The 15585-nt window shown below is 42.9% G+C and overlaps 1 protein-coding gene across 7 annotated transcripts in view; it reads right to left on the reverse strand.

Annotated features, from left to right (window-relative positions):
* Window positions 1-15585, reverse strand: part of NfI (Nuclear factor I) — a 61908-nt gene that overhangs the window by 10599 nt on the left and 35724 nt on the right. For 5 of the 7 annotated variants that reach the window (XM_086980416.1, XM_022791003.2, XM_086980415.1 and 2 more), the window contains exons 2-5: window positions 14891-15576; window positions 3986-4213; window positions 3244-3553; window positions 494-634 (exon numbers count right to left, since the gene is read on the reverse strand). In XM_086980416.1, coding sequence (XP_086836542.1) covers window positions 494-634; window positions 3244-3553; window positions 3986-4213; window positions 14891-15424 — 1213 coding nt within the window. In that variant the 5' untranslated portion in view covers window positions 15425-15576. Of the gene's footprint in view, window positions 1-493; window positions 635-3243; window positions 3554-3985; window positions 4214-4364; window positions 7066-14890; window positions 15577-15585 lie in introns of those variants that run through there. The other 2 variants (XM_086980418.1, XM_086980419.1) reach the window with 2 other exon arrangements.

A 15585-nucleotide genomic window follows, 5' to 3' on the forward strand; every position in this document is an offset into this window, starting at 1 on the left:
AAATATAATGTTCCTTATTATATATTGCAAATATCTAAACAACATTAGCTAACATAGTAATTAAGATTGTTTTTTTATATTATACATTACTGTAATATGTAAGATGACAATAGTCTTTGCACGTTTGAAAATGTTACGAGTACAGCGACGAATAAAAGAGCGTTACCATTTTTATTAATTTTCTCAATGCATCCATGTTTAATTCGTGCTATTTATGTACTTCAACAGAGGTCAACTACTAAACGCAGACCGATTTTTCAGTAAACAATAACGTCAGTATTCAGAAGTGCTTAGCTGACGTCCTGCATAAAACAGGTGTTCGAGCAGATTTTTCGAAAATAATACTTCAACAACTGATGGTATTTACTTGCCGTCAGTCCGCAGAGTACACATAGACCCGCGTACAAAATGAAGTTTGAAATACCGTTAGCTATTTATATACTTTGAAAAGCAGTGATCAACGTAAGATTTCTTTGGCGACGTTAAAATTTACCGGCAGCCTCAGCGACAATGGTTGTTCGTGCGAGTCGATAGAGTTCGGCTGAGTTGAAGACTCCATTGGCGTGCAACGAATCCTCTTCTTCGCAGCAATCGTCTTTGTCGGCCTCAGGAACGGACATCCCCAGGAGAGCGTCTGCAGTTTCATACGGAAACGAACATAGACAAACCAAGACTGATTGAAGGCAATTTTCATAACGTGTCTTCTTTCTTGCTCAACCTGCTAGATAGCTCTTTCTACTTCGCTCCTCTCTTTAGCACATACACACACACGAGCAGCTATATATATATATATATAGCTGCTTATATATATATGCATATATACAGAGAGAGAGAAAGAAAGAGAAGGAATGTTTTCTAGAAGTTAAACTTTTCGACTTTTAAGGCATGCTGCCCCTGAAGTGCCTTTAGGATCACCGTATGCTGTACCGCCGTTGACAACAGTAGCAATGCAAAGTCGCTTTCAGCTGTCGTTATAAGTAGTCGCTATCGTTCGCAATTTTCTTTTTGCCAACTAATCAGCTGACACGTGTAGAACGACCGGCAACGTTGATCTATGAAAGCAGACACTGCACACTTTTCGGCCTGATAGGGCGGTCGGTCGGACCGCTTTATGGACAAGCGTCGGCACACACGACAAATACTCAGTAACCGTCTAACCGTATCTTATCCTTTGTTTCCTGTTCGTTATTGCGAGTGCCCCTCCCTTTGTTGTAATTTATTTGCGTACCGTCCTGTTTCGTCAGTCAAAACAGCAGATTAGGATAGGATCCATTCCTTGAAGGCCTTCCGGTTCGTGGACCTCTATAAGAACCGACGCCTTATCTGAGTTCGTACGAGGAATGATCGCAAAAGCAATTGTTCTTATTCGGTTTATAGAAGAAAGATGCAGATTTTAACGACTGCCTACTGACATTTCTGCAATGCTTCATTGAATACGACGCATGAACTCAGGCGAAAATACACACTGATCTATCAGTATGATATTGTTGTCTCGTTGGGTAGCGCTTTTTTGCTCTCTACAAACGTCGCATGCTTGCATACGTATATAGATATACGTAGTATATATATGCACGTATAAAATAGTATATATATTGGATGTAGTAATTGCTTGACTCTCCGTCCTATTTGTTATTTCTGTTCGCTCGTTCGTGGTCGGAACGTACTTTGGTGGTAATTTATGATGATCTAATCCCGATAGCAATTTTCAATGAATTACGCATTAATTAAGCAATACAGTATATGCAATCTTGTATAACTATCATGTTTGAACGCGATAAGTAATGTCGCTTGGATGTTTGAGGCAAAAGTGATCAAAAAGGCAGACCAGCGTCGTAATCGAACGTTCCTATCTAGCTTTACGAGGTAATCCTGCCCTTTATGGCGCAGCGAAACAGGATTACGTAGGCTAAATGAAAGATATTGGCTAGTCTTATTTATCTTTTCGAAAACTAACTCTTTAGATCGTTGTCGTAATATTTAGTTACTTCATAAGAATACCAAGCCACCTATACTGTTAATAGCGGCATACTGTATTCTTCTTCGAACATACACATATACACACACGCAAAATTGCTACTGAGTATCTATCGTCTACTGATATCAAGCTTAAAAAATTGATAACTTCACAGTATAACGAGCTCGATATAGATCGAACGCTATTCTTGCGCAGTAATAGGGGACGCCGTTACTTCGATACGGATATGATCACTACACCGATCTCTTCGCTCGCTTCGATCACACACCGACTCAGTAAACTATATGGAACATCTATAAAGATTTTCACACACTTTGTTAGCCTCTACGTTTCTCTTCCTCGAGCAAACAAAGCGTACATTCTCAAAACGAAATTTATAAACGAAGTTATCGCGCCTATCCTATCACTAGGCGTCGCCCTAATCTTTTGTTGTTGTTGTTGTTGTGAATCTGCGTGTTGCAAAATCAGCGAAAAATAATGATACCGCCTCTTGGCACCGTAACTTCAGTTATACCTTCAACTTCGTCGTGACGGGCCATAGGCAGCGAATTTCGCCCAGCACTGGAAAGATATGGCTATTCAGCCTTGAGTCTCAATGGCGTCACAAATCTCTATGGCCTGTCATTAACATTGCATCAGAATATGTTGGGCGTAGTTGCAATTAAACGTAAAGAAAACGTCAATGTCTCGAACCATTCTTGTCCCGTCTCCCCGTCTGAGAGAGTTCTCGTTGGTCCAGAAGAGCATACTGTGAATTAACAATTATAGCTAGGCTCATTGCAATAATAAAAAGTGGAACAGTAGCAATTGTGGAAGCCAGCGGTACCCTTCGTGATTCGTTGTCTTGTATAATGCTACGTTATTTGTGACTTGCCCTGTGACGGAATTATCCTCCACATGCGATCATTTTCAAGATGCTTTGACTATGTTTCCGGACGGGCCGAAAAAAATCGTAGCAGATCAAAACTTTTTAGCTGGGTTTTGGTCTAAAATGTGCTACAATAAAAGAAAGACTCGCTGCTTCTCTTTGGAAGACAGGTCTGCTTCAGACATGAACTTCAATCTTTACTTATGATTTTTACCGATTAATTAGTATCCACTGTTTATATTCAGATTAAACGTAAATATACGTCAAAAACATCACAAATTTTCTACACTGGCATACAATTAGGTTGAGTTACTGTTAGGAACCGCAAGTGTTCTCTTTTGCGATCGCCACTCAGTCCCCACGTGAAATTACATTGCTCATCATCTAACACGTGACTCACCGTGATGCCGTATGTGATTGGCGAGGTAGAGGTCGAGCTCCCGGACGGACACGTTGATGTGGTATGGGTTTACGCATAGGTGGGGCTGGCGGCAGTGCGGGCTTTTCTCAAGACGCTCCCCATCGGTCGATTCGAGAGGGATCGCCTTGAAAAGGATCACCATCACCAAGTCCAGCCGCCATACCTTGTCCGCCTGCCGTAGACAGTCGATGCGACGCATCTTGCCCTTCTGATCGGGATTCGACAGGATGCACAGCTGGCGCCGTTGCTTTGCGCCCGTGATGCCCAACACGAAATCTTCCCGGCAGTCCTGTGACAGGATTGGAAGGACGTATAGGATTAAATAAGTCTGTCTGTCACTTGCATAAAAATTCATCACACCGCAAATCGTACTAGATATTCCTAAGCTTCTGACCTTGAAAGATACCAATTAATTTTTTCAATGGAAAAATGATTTGTGATAATACTAGAAAGTGTACCCATTTTTCCAGGCTATCTAGTAGAAAACAGCCACAGTATGCAAATACGGCCCGGTACAAAACAATGTATAACTTGATCGTTTTTTTCTCCACAAATAATCTCGTAGTGTCCAAGCTTGAGAAGCCCGATGTCCGAGATGAAAGAAAGAATATTTTAAATATCGTCTTTTTCGTTTACGATGGCATTCGAATTCCATTGAGCTGCCGTACAAATAGTTTTGGTTAGCACTCACGTATGTATATAGGTAGTTGAATTTACCTACCTGTGTTATGTCTTTGCGCAACTTTCCAAGCAGTCTGCTGGCCCATTTGTGTTTGACCTCGGGCCGTTCGTTTTGTAGGTCCTCTTTACAACGACGCTCCTCGTCGAGGCCCATCCGTCGTTCGTGCTTCTTGAAGTATTTCCGTTTGGCCGCCTGAAGGTTAAACCACGTGTACGAGAAGGCCCGCACGTGAGGCAGCAGCGCCTCGATAAACGGGTGAAATTCATCCTAGAAAAAAGAGCGGTTATATGAACGCGAACATATAATAATAATAATAATAAGAAGAAGAAGAAGAAGAGGAATATATCCAGAAATAGAGAACACTTATGTACAAATAACAATTCTCATTTTGAGCCATATAGCAGTGGCCTGCTAATACCTGGAAAACGGCCGGTAACTTATGGAACATTTTCTGGAAAGAAGCCGAAACGATTTGCTGAAAGATATTAGATGGATGAATCAAGTATATACTGTATAGAGCTACCAGTCAGACTTTCTATAAACATCGCATATTCTATTGGAGATGTACAAAGATGGAAGCTCTTAGCGTTGATCAGCGAATATATAGATAATTCCAACCGATGGCGAAGGCATGATGGGAATGCATGCGGATAAGATCAATGTTGCCCAACAAACTATCCCGAATAAAAAATGCCCTCAGGTCGCAGGTTTACATAACGCAGATTGTTTAACTGCAAAAAACAAACGAGCGTTTGGTGAAAAAATACAAATAAGGCGCATTTGCCCGCATTACATTTGAACAGCTCCTAATGTTATATAGTTTACGATAGACATTCTGTGTACAAGCCTGCGCTGCTGTATATAGTTATGGCTGCTGCATATAGTATTTGAAGATAAGAAGGCGTCATTGCCAAGGCAAATTAACGATTGGCGATCTTATCTAATCGACATAAGTGGACTCGCGGGCCCGAACCCTTCAGCAGTTCCCTTGGCGGTAAGTTGAAAATTAAGAGTTGACGGATTCACCGCGGCACACGTTTAAAAGAATCGTAAGATTCGAAATGAATTATGACTGCTCCCAATATTTGAGGCTTTCTGGATGAATCATTGCTTAACTAAATATAGTGATTTATGACAAGGAAACGATTGTGGAACAACGCAGCAAACCCCTATAAGCCAGACGGTATTTAAACTACGGTACCTGCAAGATAATCCGTTAGCAGGCTTCTTCACGACTTTAAACAAGAAGCTAACATTTTATAGACTCGAGAAAATTAAATGATTATTTCCGGTGTATATCGTCGTTCCAAACGCTTCGTTAAGACAGTACCAGCTGTTGACAAAATACTAAAACCTACTAACCACTATTCGTTGGTCACGCCAGGCTTTACTATGGTGGCTATCCCATCTGCCAGTCGACATTCGCAGTATAGTATATACTCATGCAGTAGACACGTTTTGGCTTTTCAGTCTCCACCGCAGATAGAGGCTAGAGACCGCTAATCACTAAATCGACCCTGTGTTAACCAGCGAAGACCAAAAACTACGATCTTCCTCGCCCGTTGCTAGAACGCCGAGTTTCAGTACAGCCTAATGGTATAGAGCAGTTACACACGAGCCTTTCCGAAACATGAAAAATCACACACACACATATGCTCATGGATGATAGACAACAGACTGAAAGGGCCCCCTAATTCGCTGGGCCAGGCGAAGCCCCAGGCGAAAGGGCAAAGGAAGAGTTCAAGTCTGAAAAAGCCTTCATCTCACGCAGACAAAAAGCAGATGCTCGGCTACTGGTAGTATAAGTGCATATCCATACATTGGTGTCGTTTTAGCATCTATGTTAATGCTAAACAATGATGCTTTTCGACATATTCACTTAGACAGTACTAAAAAATTACATAACCTTTATGATCCTAAGGGCCTGTTACAGACACTCTAACTATCTGAGTCTATGGCGCTCATCCTGGATGGGCATTTTTCGTTGTAGGTATATGCCCTTACACCCTATAAGTCGCCTTGGGCGATCGTGTTCGTGGCGCCCACAAACTTTTATTATTATATATCTTTGTCAATCTAACGACGATTAATGTACACATAACAGCAAGCGCTTCCGGGATGGTCGTCGTCGACGGGTTCGGTGCCCGCTGTTCAGTGGGCTGAAAAGACCAGTCTCTGTCTGGCAGTCACGGGGCCATCGTTAGGATAATTCCGCCATTGCACGCTACTACGCATGTCCGTCAGAAGAAAGGGAAGGGGGAAAAGCCACTTCACAGAATATTAGTCAGTTAGTTATTGTTGTCCTATTGTGTGTTGTAGCCACTGTCGCTGCTGCTGCTGTTGTCGCTGTTGTTACTGCCATGAAACAAGTGTTGTCCGCTGCGCTGATGCAATACGGAGAAAGGGTGGAAGAGAGAGGCAGGCAAAGGTGCCTCTGATATAATACGGGTCCTGTCGGATTGCCGTTGGCAAGGGGGCGAGCGACAGTGGCTGTAGTATAGCAGAGCGTCGTTCTATACGTTGGTACGAGTAGAACAAGTGCAGGACATAATACGAGGAAGAAATAACACGAATAGAAAAATTATGGCGATCACAGAATATAACTATCTTCAGTTAGACGAGGAGAACAAGTGTTAATTAGGCCAACTAGTTAATTAAAGCAATTTCAAGCAACGCATGGGATTCTAGTCGGGTGTCACACGATTCAAATATAATATTATCTTACGCAAGATCCGACGTGACAATTCCGGTGCAATATTATCGCTGTTGTTTTTGTTTTTTTTTTTTTTTTTTATATAAAGTTAACAGCAACAATGTCTATCGTTGACAAGTTATAACCATAATCGATTGCGCCGTATGATCGTATATCGCGTCATCAACGACGTGTCTTTGCGAAGTTTCTGCTTTTGTATACGTGGCTTATTCGTATGTGGCGCGCGCAGACGATGATGATGCGTGACTTGTCATCGAGCGTTATAACATTTTGTGCTTCTGTTATATATTAACAACAGCTAAAGGACATGTTGAAGCGCTTCTAGCCATATTCAAGACGAAACGTTTAATATCGAAAGTCACGTGTAGAAAAATAGGTTCCAGTGGCATGACCGATTAGTTACTCACCATCAGTTTGTGTCGATACCTTACGATTACTTTATTAGACGTGAATTTCTTACTCACCAGGGACGTGAACTGTAAGAAAAACAAACAAGATGCATTATCCACCTGGTGGCAACCGGACGCAACAGCCAATACGCCGAGAAGAATCCAACCGCAGTATAGATAATTTATTATAGATCAATTTTTACCTATTAAGTATATATTACATTGGCTCGAAGGAAATTTCGGCGACTCGCAAACTCTGTTACCTGTACCTTATGGTGACCATTGTTACCGTTTATCGTTTACGATTTTGAGATGCTTTTTTTTCTGAATAATTTTACGTTTTCTGTACTATTTGCCTTTTGTCTCTGTTCGTTCGAGGTAGTTTCCTCCGAGATTAAATTGTAGCGTGAAAAAACTGCGTAGTTAACGTTACGCTTTTCGCCGCTTCCGTGTAGAGATAACGAACACCGTCTTCTACTTCAAGATTATAGTAAAATAAGCGATACCTTTATGCAGCGCTCGTCGCGTTTTAGAAGTAGAGATTCAGATTTGAACGACAAGTCAGGTTCCAGAGAGGCTTATGAAGCACACGGTAGTATGCTACAAACTCTGTTGTGCGAAAATTTACCCTTGTCAGCGTACGAGCCTTTTGCTAAGACAAGGATTGGCCGCTGCGTTGTTCTTCATTGCCTACATGCACTATATATAGGTGATTTTAAAGGCACGATCCTAGGTGCGGTTACTGGTGCTTTATATACGTACGCTCACATGACAGCAAAAAAAAAGGAGTCGTTCTTTGCAAAAAATTAACACCAAGGATAAGACGGATCTTCTCCGTCCGGGAATTGGTCATTTATTCTCCGCACAAACATGAATTGAAAACTTCTAGACATTTTTCGCTATAAATTCTTCAGAGAATTTGGCAGCATCCAAAGGTAGTTTCTAATCAAGTTTCTAAAACACAGTGAACAAGACAGACTATGGCTCAAGTCGACGCGCCAAACAAAAGACCGCGTAAAGCATTTGTGTTGTATGACATTTTCATTTGACTTCCTGAAGCTTTGACGACATGGAGAATCCTGACAGTCCTCGGACGTAAATCCGTTTGCTTTTTTTTCTTTTTATAGGCCAGACCGTGCTCTAACGGGTCACGATTGTTCGCATATATGCAGCGCGGCTTGGAGGATGAGTTAATTAAGTTAAGAAAAGGTTGAAGTTCATGAATAGATCGGCTCCATTGATACCCCCTTGATTAGTACGTTGCCGTGTAGTGGGGAGAGTCATAAAAGGCGCAGGGACTAACCTCAATAAACAGAGTTAGTCTCTCCCAACCGAACGAGAGCATTACCTCAAATAGATCTCGGCTAGTATAATTGCTTTCCAGCGTACCTAATACATAATGCGGTTGCTTACGCTATTACTTTTAGCTGCACGTAAATCGATTGACAGACAAAGAAATTAGACTATTTTTAAATTTAGAAGAACTAATTAGAAAAGGCCAAAGCGAAATTATAATTGGGACGGACTGTATACGATAGTACCTTCCAAGATGGAATAAATTTAGCTAGTGGGAGCAACCTGTTTTAAAAACAGTATTCAACATGACTGCCTACCTCTTTATCGTTCGTTAGCAAAGATTATTATATTGAAACCTCATCTCATCGAGCACGACAAATGCTATATAAGATATTGACGCACACCTGAGATTAGCCAACACAGTTTCAATAGATCCTCGTTCGTAACTTATTTTTTTCCACAAAGTTAAGATGGCGGCATGCTCTTTTCATAAGCAGAGCAGCGTCACAATCCAGTTGTCACATTTGCTGTATATCTAATTGTTTCATTGCTTTCTATTATACATATATGTTCTTTCTCTAGACGACTTTTCCCGCTTTAATCAAATTTAAACAGTGTCGTCCTAATTTTTACCGCCTCTTATCATTTCTTCGCTACTTTTAAAATAGTAGAATAATTCACATTGTGTACCCTGTCCGTTGTCGGAAGCACTAAGCGCGCTAGAATACAGACGGTACTGACGCGCGTTAGACTCGCGTATCCACATACATCTGCCTAAATGCCCCACCATAATTTTCTTATATTAGAAAACATTACAGCTCATGCGCACAGTATGATCGTTCCCCTCTCGCCGCCACTCGTTTCTACGCTCTCGTTTGCGAACAACGAGCGACGAGACTGAGGCCGAAGTAGTCGAGAGGACGACGACGATGCCAACGGCAACAACGACGAAGACGAATGAAGAGTGTACGGGCCATGTGGCTGCGGGGACAGCGCCAAGAAGGAACGGTGTACCAAGGTCGCCATTGCTGCTGTACAACAGCAACAGCGAGCGGACAACAGAAACCAGCAGTGACCAAGTACCAGCAATCAGTGACGAGAGCCGAGTGCTAAGCGTTGTCTGGCGTTAAGCAACTGACTGCCTATCCGCGTGAACAGCAATGGCCAGCAAACAGAGTGACAGTCAGCCGTGCTCATCAGACTAGAAAGAAGACGGCACGGGACGATTACAAGACACCGGGTGAGTGAGATAAAAGCCGAACTGGCGGCTAGCAGCGAACAGCCTCACTTCCATTACCCGTCAAGCAGAAAAGAACAACGGCCCTTTGCAGCAGTAGGACAAGCTAACAGCAGCAACTTCAATCACGTACACCATGATAGGCCGATACCGCCGCTGCTACTGCTATTTCCATTGCAGTCGCCGCTCTATAGCGGCTTCAGCGCAGCGTAACGTGAAAGGGTGGAATCAGAAATAAAGTGCCTACAGCGCCTTGTCGTGCCATTGTAAATCGGCCGAACACAGACCAGCGCGAAAGCCACCATACGCCAGGCAAGTATTATCCGCTAACAAGCCACTAGCGAGCCCTCTGTAGAAGACCATTGCTACGACCGCCGCTACTGCTTCTATTACCAGTACAAACAATACAAGGCCATTCGTTCCACAACTAAATAGCAGCAGCGGCAGCGTCACGCTCAACGCTGGCAGCAGCGTCACGTTCGACGCCGGCAGTAGCACCCGCACAACAACAATCTACTCAGTCTGTGGCTGTGTAGGCGCTGGCCGAGGAAGATGTTGTTGGGGTGCTTATGGACAATCGCAGTAGAACGAGCAGTGGTTATAAAACTGAGCTCAGGTCTAGAAGCACTACCACTGCTATTGGTCGTCATAGTGTCACTATGAAGACCATTACATAGACACTCTATCGTATAGTTTCTGCCCCATATTATTTAGTTATACGAAAGTAATGCTGATAAGCGTATTATAGTTTTATATGAATCGACAAAAAGAATACGGGTTCAGAGGCATGGCACACGTGGAACATCGTATATACTTCGATGTCAAAGGCAGTGTGGAGCTAAGGGAACAAAGCAAATAACATAGGTTGAATTGCTGGAACAAACACGGGCACAGGCTATCACGGGTTCATGAGGAAAACTTTCCTTTGGGGTTTATTTCTAACCTATAGGCATGTTATAATAACAGAAAACCAGAACAGATATGACATCCGTTATCCACACAAATTGTATTGCAGTTGTGCGGCGTTAAAGGGCACTCTTTGAATTGAAGCTTTGCGTTGACGCTAAAGTAATTGATAAGTTAACCAGCTGATTTATTTAATCTATCCATAAAAGCTCTGTGTTTGAAAGAAGTCAATCAACTAAACAGGTTCCTGGCACTTGACAAGCTAGTTTAATCTTGAGAGAAGAGGAAAATGTAATTAAGAAGATCACCCTAGTCTTCATATAGAGTTCGGACATTAATTCGTCTACGCGTCTATTTAAAATGTTGCCTTAGTAAATAGTGGAGAGATGGCGTCCATGTCGTCTTGTGCTCCGCCTATAGGTAGAGGCCGCAACTCAACAAGCTATACATCAATCCCACGGGAAACTGACTTTTAGCGAATACGTGTTAATGCCAAGAGGTTCGAGCCTTTTGCTTTGACCGTTCAGCAACAGCCCATGTGGGATATCGTTAGACAGCTAACGCAATCAGATTGTAGTGAATATATGTATATCTCAGGTTTATGGGCACAATCACCGACACGCCATGTTTGCTCGAATGGGGCAAAGTCTGCGAGTTCGTCAAATAACAATAATGTACGAACGACCGTTGGCCACCCCCGTGATTTTTTTTTTGAAGCTGACGCGTGCCTGTCTTAACGAAGCAGACTGGCAGACACGCCGATGAAAGCATGAAACGGCAGACGATGCTGAACCAACTAGAGTGAGTTGTTTATGACAACACGTTACACAAGAAGAAAGAGCCCGGCCAACACTCTTTCGCCTCTGTTACCCCGATGTTGCAACAATCAAGGACGCCCGACGCTGACGGTTGCCAGTCAAATGACAGAAAGTTTGCTTATTATTATTATTACCCAATGAAAGCGAAGATGAGCTAACAGACTCGACTTGATTCGACCCTGCTGTCTGATATGATTATCGCTCCTTTATGAGCCATTCCTGAAAAGGGTGGACATAACGAGAGGATTCACATACGTGGTTGCAGAGTAAAGAACAATTGGATATCCGATAGCGTTCATTTCGTATAGTTGTTTCCTAGGAGACACATTGTGAATATTGTACGGTAAGCTGTGGGTTTCAAATGAGTGGTCAGGCGCTGCATCTGCTGTGGCGTCACGCGGAACACTTTTCCAATATTCATCCAAAATGCTAGGGGCAGCAACGGGTGCAGAAGAGATCGCGGTTGAGGCCGCGATGTATAGGCATGAAATAATCGACTATTTATTATATCTCGCCTTTTCATTGCTGCTGCTAATCATAGTAATAATCATAACAATAATCGTGGTGTACGCCCAGAAAATCCGATGTGGCCGATCAATATCTGACATACATATCAATCGGGGTTACGTAATGCAATACCCGTGTTTGACCTTGGTACTCATGCGCTTTTTGTTTCATGTAATTAGTTTCTCCAGATTGTGGAGATAGGCCGCTGCGTAGAAAAGGCTCAACTTCAGCCTTGAGCCTTGCTTACGTGTTTGACTTCATATCGCCCAGGAGATCTATACAGTTAGTTGAAGAGGTTTCTGCTCGGTAGTCAAACACGTAAGCCTATATAAAATATAGACGATAATTTAACGAAAATGAAGGCATATCGGTAATTCGGATTTACTGAAGAATAAAGACAAATAAGCCACCTTAAGTAAGTAAACAATGTTGGGCTGTTAAAACAGAAAATCTTGTGCCCGTGAAACCCATAACAGCGTTTCCCGTCGTACCGTATACCTCCGTTAGAGCGAGTATTTACTGACTAACGTATTTCAATGGCAATGGTAAATTGTCAAGGACGACCAAGGTCAAGAATATGGCTATGGATCTGTCGATTTGCCATGCCAAGGATTAGTCGGTTCATGTCGTACGTGTTCTTCGGGTTGAAGTTGTAGGGATCAGACGTCGTCGAAGACCCATAAAAATGTAGCCTATTGTGCGTTCGTCCATATCACCATTTAACTAGAATACGTTTGTGATAGAAGCGGGAGATTTTTCAGAAAATTTACCTTTTTCCGGCCTCCTTCATAGCGCAAATGATTGAGCAATCATCACAATAGCAACAACGATGCGACCATCGACAATAGCACGAAATGGACGGCCGACAGTGCGATTCAAAGGTGAGCGACAGCAAAGACTCTGGTCCCCAGCCAACTCTTATAGCATTCCTAGTGGAAAATTTAATCCCATGCAAACATTGTTCCGGTATTTGTTGTTCGGTTAAACAAGTCAACACTGACTTTCTATAAATACATAGCACAAATGTATTGTTTTCTTTTGTCGATCTGTTTCTAACCCGCTTTACCATTACGAAAGCTAATTATATTCAATGATCGGCCATGTTATAACCTGTTATATATGACAAAATCGTTTCCTACGAGATGTCAGCCCATCCGATTCGTCACTTTCCATCAACTCCAATAAATACGTGTGCGGCTAGGCGAAACCATGATACAACATCTGTGTATGGAACGTTGTGAGATATTTGTGGCCATAATTGTAAAGGGTAATCGTCCATTTTGGAGTTTTGACGAAAATGCGGCATCGTCGAAGATTGTCCCTGGCGATGCGCGTGGGACCATCAAGTGAGACCTCAACAGATGGTATTAGGTAATTGGCACGGTCGCAGAATATAACAACTCATGGACATCGCTGATTCGTTGCTTTACTATATTCCTTTGGCAAGATCTATGTCAAAGTGTAATTATCAGAAAAAGACCCGTGCCATGATGAGGTGTCTACTAGACGTAGTGCTAAAAAATATATCAATTAATCTAAGCATCTTTCGGCTATCCTCGGGAGCCAATGTTGACTGCCTTGCGAGTCGTAAGAGAAGTTTACTTATTGTATTGTGTTTGTCTCTATCACGAAACATCATATATCACACTTCAACAAAACGAAGGTCCAACAGTCTTATTCGTTTATACAGCAGATAGATCTTGAAAATATATCTGTCTTTAGGTCATATCGTTAGGTATAATAAATTTTGCCAAAACATTCAAGTTTGACCTGCTTTCTCCTACGATCCTTTAAGGGTACCTGTAAATTAAAATAATCATTGTGGATATTTTTATTCTGAAATTTTGTAGGTACGTCATTTTGAACGTACGCTAGGCTAAGATACCTAAAGGCTCCCAAGTTTTACTTTTTAAGGACACGAAACATGTTTTACGTACCCACGAATAGCTTCAAAGAATTGATCGTCGTTACATCTTTCTGCCTGTCGGATTGCCTATTCAAAGGACAAACTGGTTCTTTCAAAAACGATTACGATGCGTTAGCTAGCAATTTGTGTGTCGGCAGAGACGTTGTTAGCGAATTAGAAATTAGTTGATGTTTGTGGCTAAGAAAGTCTGCTTTCGTTTACGAGAAGCCTTTCATAGACTCGTATTCTTTGACCTCTGTCATTTATCCTTAGGTTAGGTTCGATTTTTACTGCATCTCAACTAAGTTGCGTCCAGCTTTTCTCTTTCAGTATGACAGCTATTGTATTTTCCACATTATCGTCCTGTCTGCAACTAGACAGCCGTCACACTGTAACTGTGACGTCTTTCCACAGAGAGACCCAAAAGTGCACATATAAAACTATGTAAAACTTCTATGGCATTATAATGACTGGCTAGAAATGTAATAACAGATCATCACATCTTCGTACTATACTGTGAGTACATAGAGCTAAACGTCAATCGTTCATTTAGCTTAGCAAAATTGTTCGTGTAGCTTGGAAGACATGTTGTAAATAGCCTTGGAGACCTATCGACGCCTATACCCAGCTAAATGGGCGATTCCAGATTATTGTTCTAAGAAACAGCATTGTCTCAACCTGGGAGTGCGCAAACGAAATGCCCGGTCGTGGGTAGTCAAACATTAGCAGAATATTGCATAATTAAATGCTGCATTTCTATCAATAATTACGATGTTTTGTAAGATTTAGTGTTCTACAAAAAAAAAAAAAAAAGGTTTATTTCTATTGCGAAAATATTTTCACCTAAAAATTACAACCTTCTTGGTTAGCTACCTATACCCGAATAATTCAATTAGCTAAAATGGGCTTCTTATACATGAAAGCAAAATAAACTTGCCTCGTGTAGCAGGCGTTCTTTGTGTTAACGTCACTCAACGTAAACTACGCCGATCGTTAGTATCCACTGCAAACTTTGTCCAGCAAAAGGTGTCACACCTAACATCAACATTACGTCCCGTACACTTTCTAGTATATAGCGGGATCTATTTTTGTTTCCGTATTAATTTTTTAGTGTAGCATCGCTTGTCAAATAATCTAGTGCTTTCGTAGTTTAACATTATGGATGTACTTACAAGAGGCATGCAGCTCGACGGCAGCTCAGGCGGACTGCTATGGCTGGTAATAGGGCTCAGGTTGAGATGGGTCGTCGTCGTCGTTGTTGTTGATGTCTGGTGAGAGGGCACCAATGGGCCGCTGTGATTCTGAAGGGGCGCCAGTTGGAGCACCTGGGGGCCGGGGGGTGAGCCCAGCGAGTGGCCGGGAGGAGAGAATGGTGAGAATGAAGGCGGGTATTGCCCTCCGAGGTGACCAGGGCCTGAGCCCGAACCCTGGGTCGAACCTGGGGGTAGTGGTGGAGGCGGCGACCTCTCGGCCAAGGGCCAATCTGGCGGCCCGGGCGGGGACAGCACCCCGGCCGGGCTGCTGTTTTGCAGCCGGTACGAAGGAACGCTATGCAGAGCGAGGGGCGCAGAATGAGCGCCTCCGCTACCGACGACAAGAGATCGGGACGGCCGAAGAGGCACAACAGGTGGCGGTGCGTTGTCCGTACACAATGACGGACTGCTGCCAGTTAGATGAACACTAAGCGCCGATCCGCAGGCCACCATGGAAGAGGAAGGTAAGGATAGGGTAAGGGGGGTGGCGGTCGCCCGTAGGGGCGCCGCGTGTAGAGCGACGCTACCGGCTGAGCTGCATTTACAACTCTGTCGTCACAGCCCCAGGGGTGTCCAGTATTCTGTTCAACGAAGATCTAACGGATCTGTAACAA

This window comes from Varroa destructor, unplaced genomic scaffold, assembly GCF_002443255.2.
Source record: "Varroa destructor unplaced genomic scaffold, Vdes_3.0 BEIS01000002.1, whole genome shotgun sequence".
Taxonomy (NCBI): Eukaryota; Metazoa; Arthropoda; class Arachnida; order Mesostigmata; family Varroidae; genus Varroa; species Varroa destructor.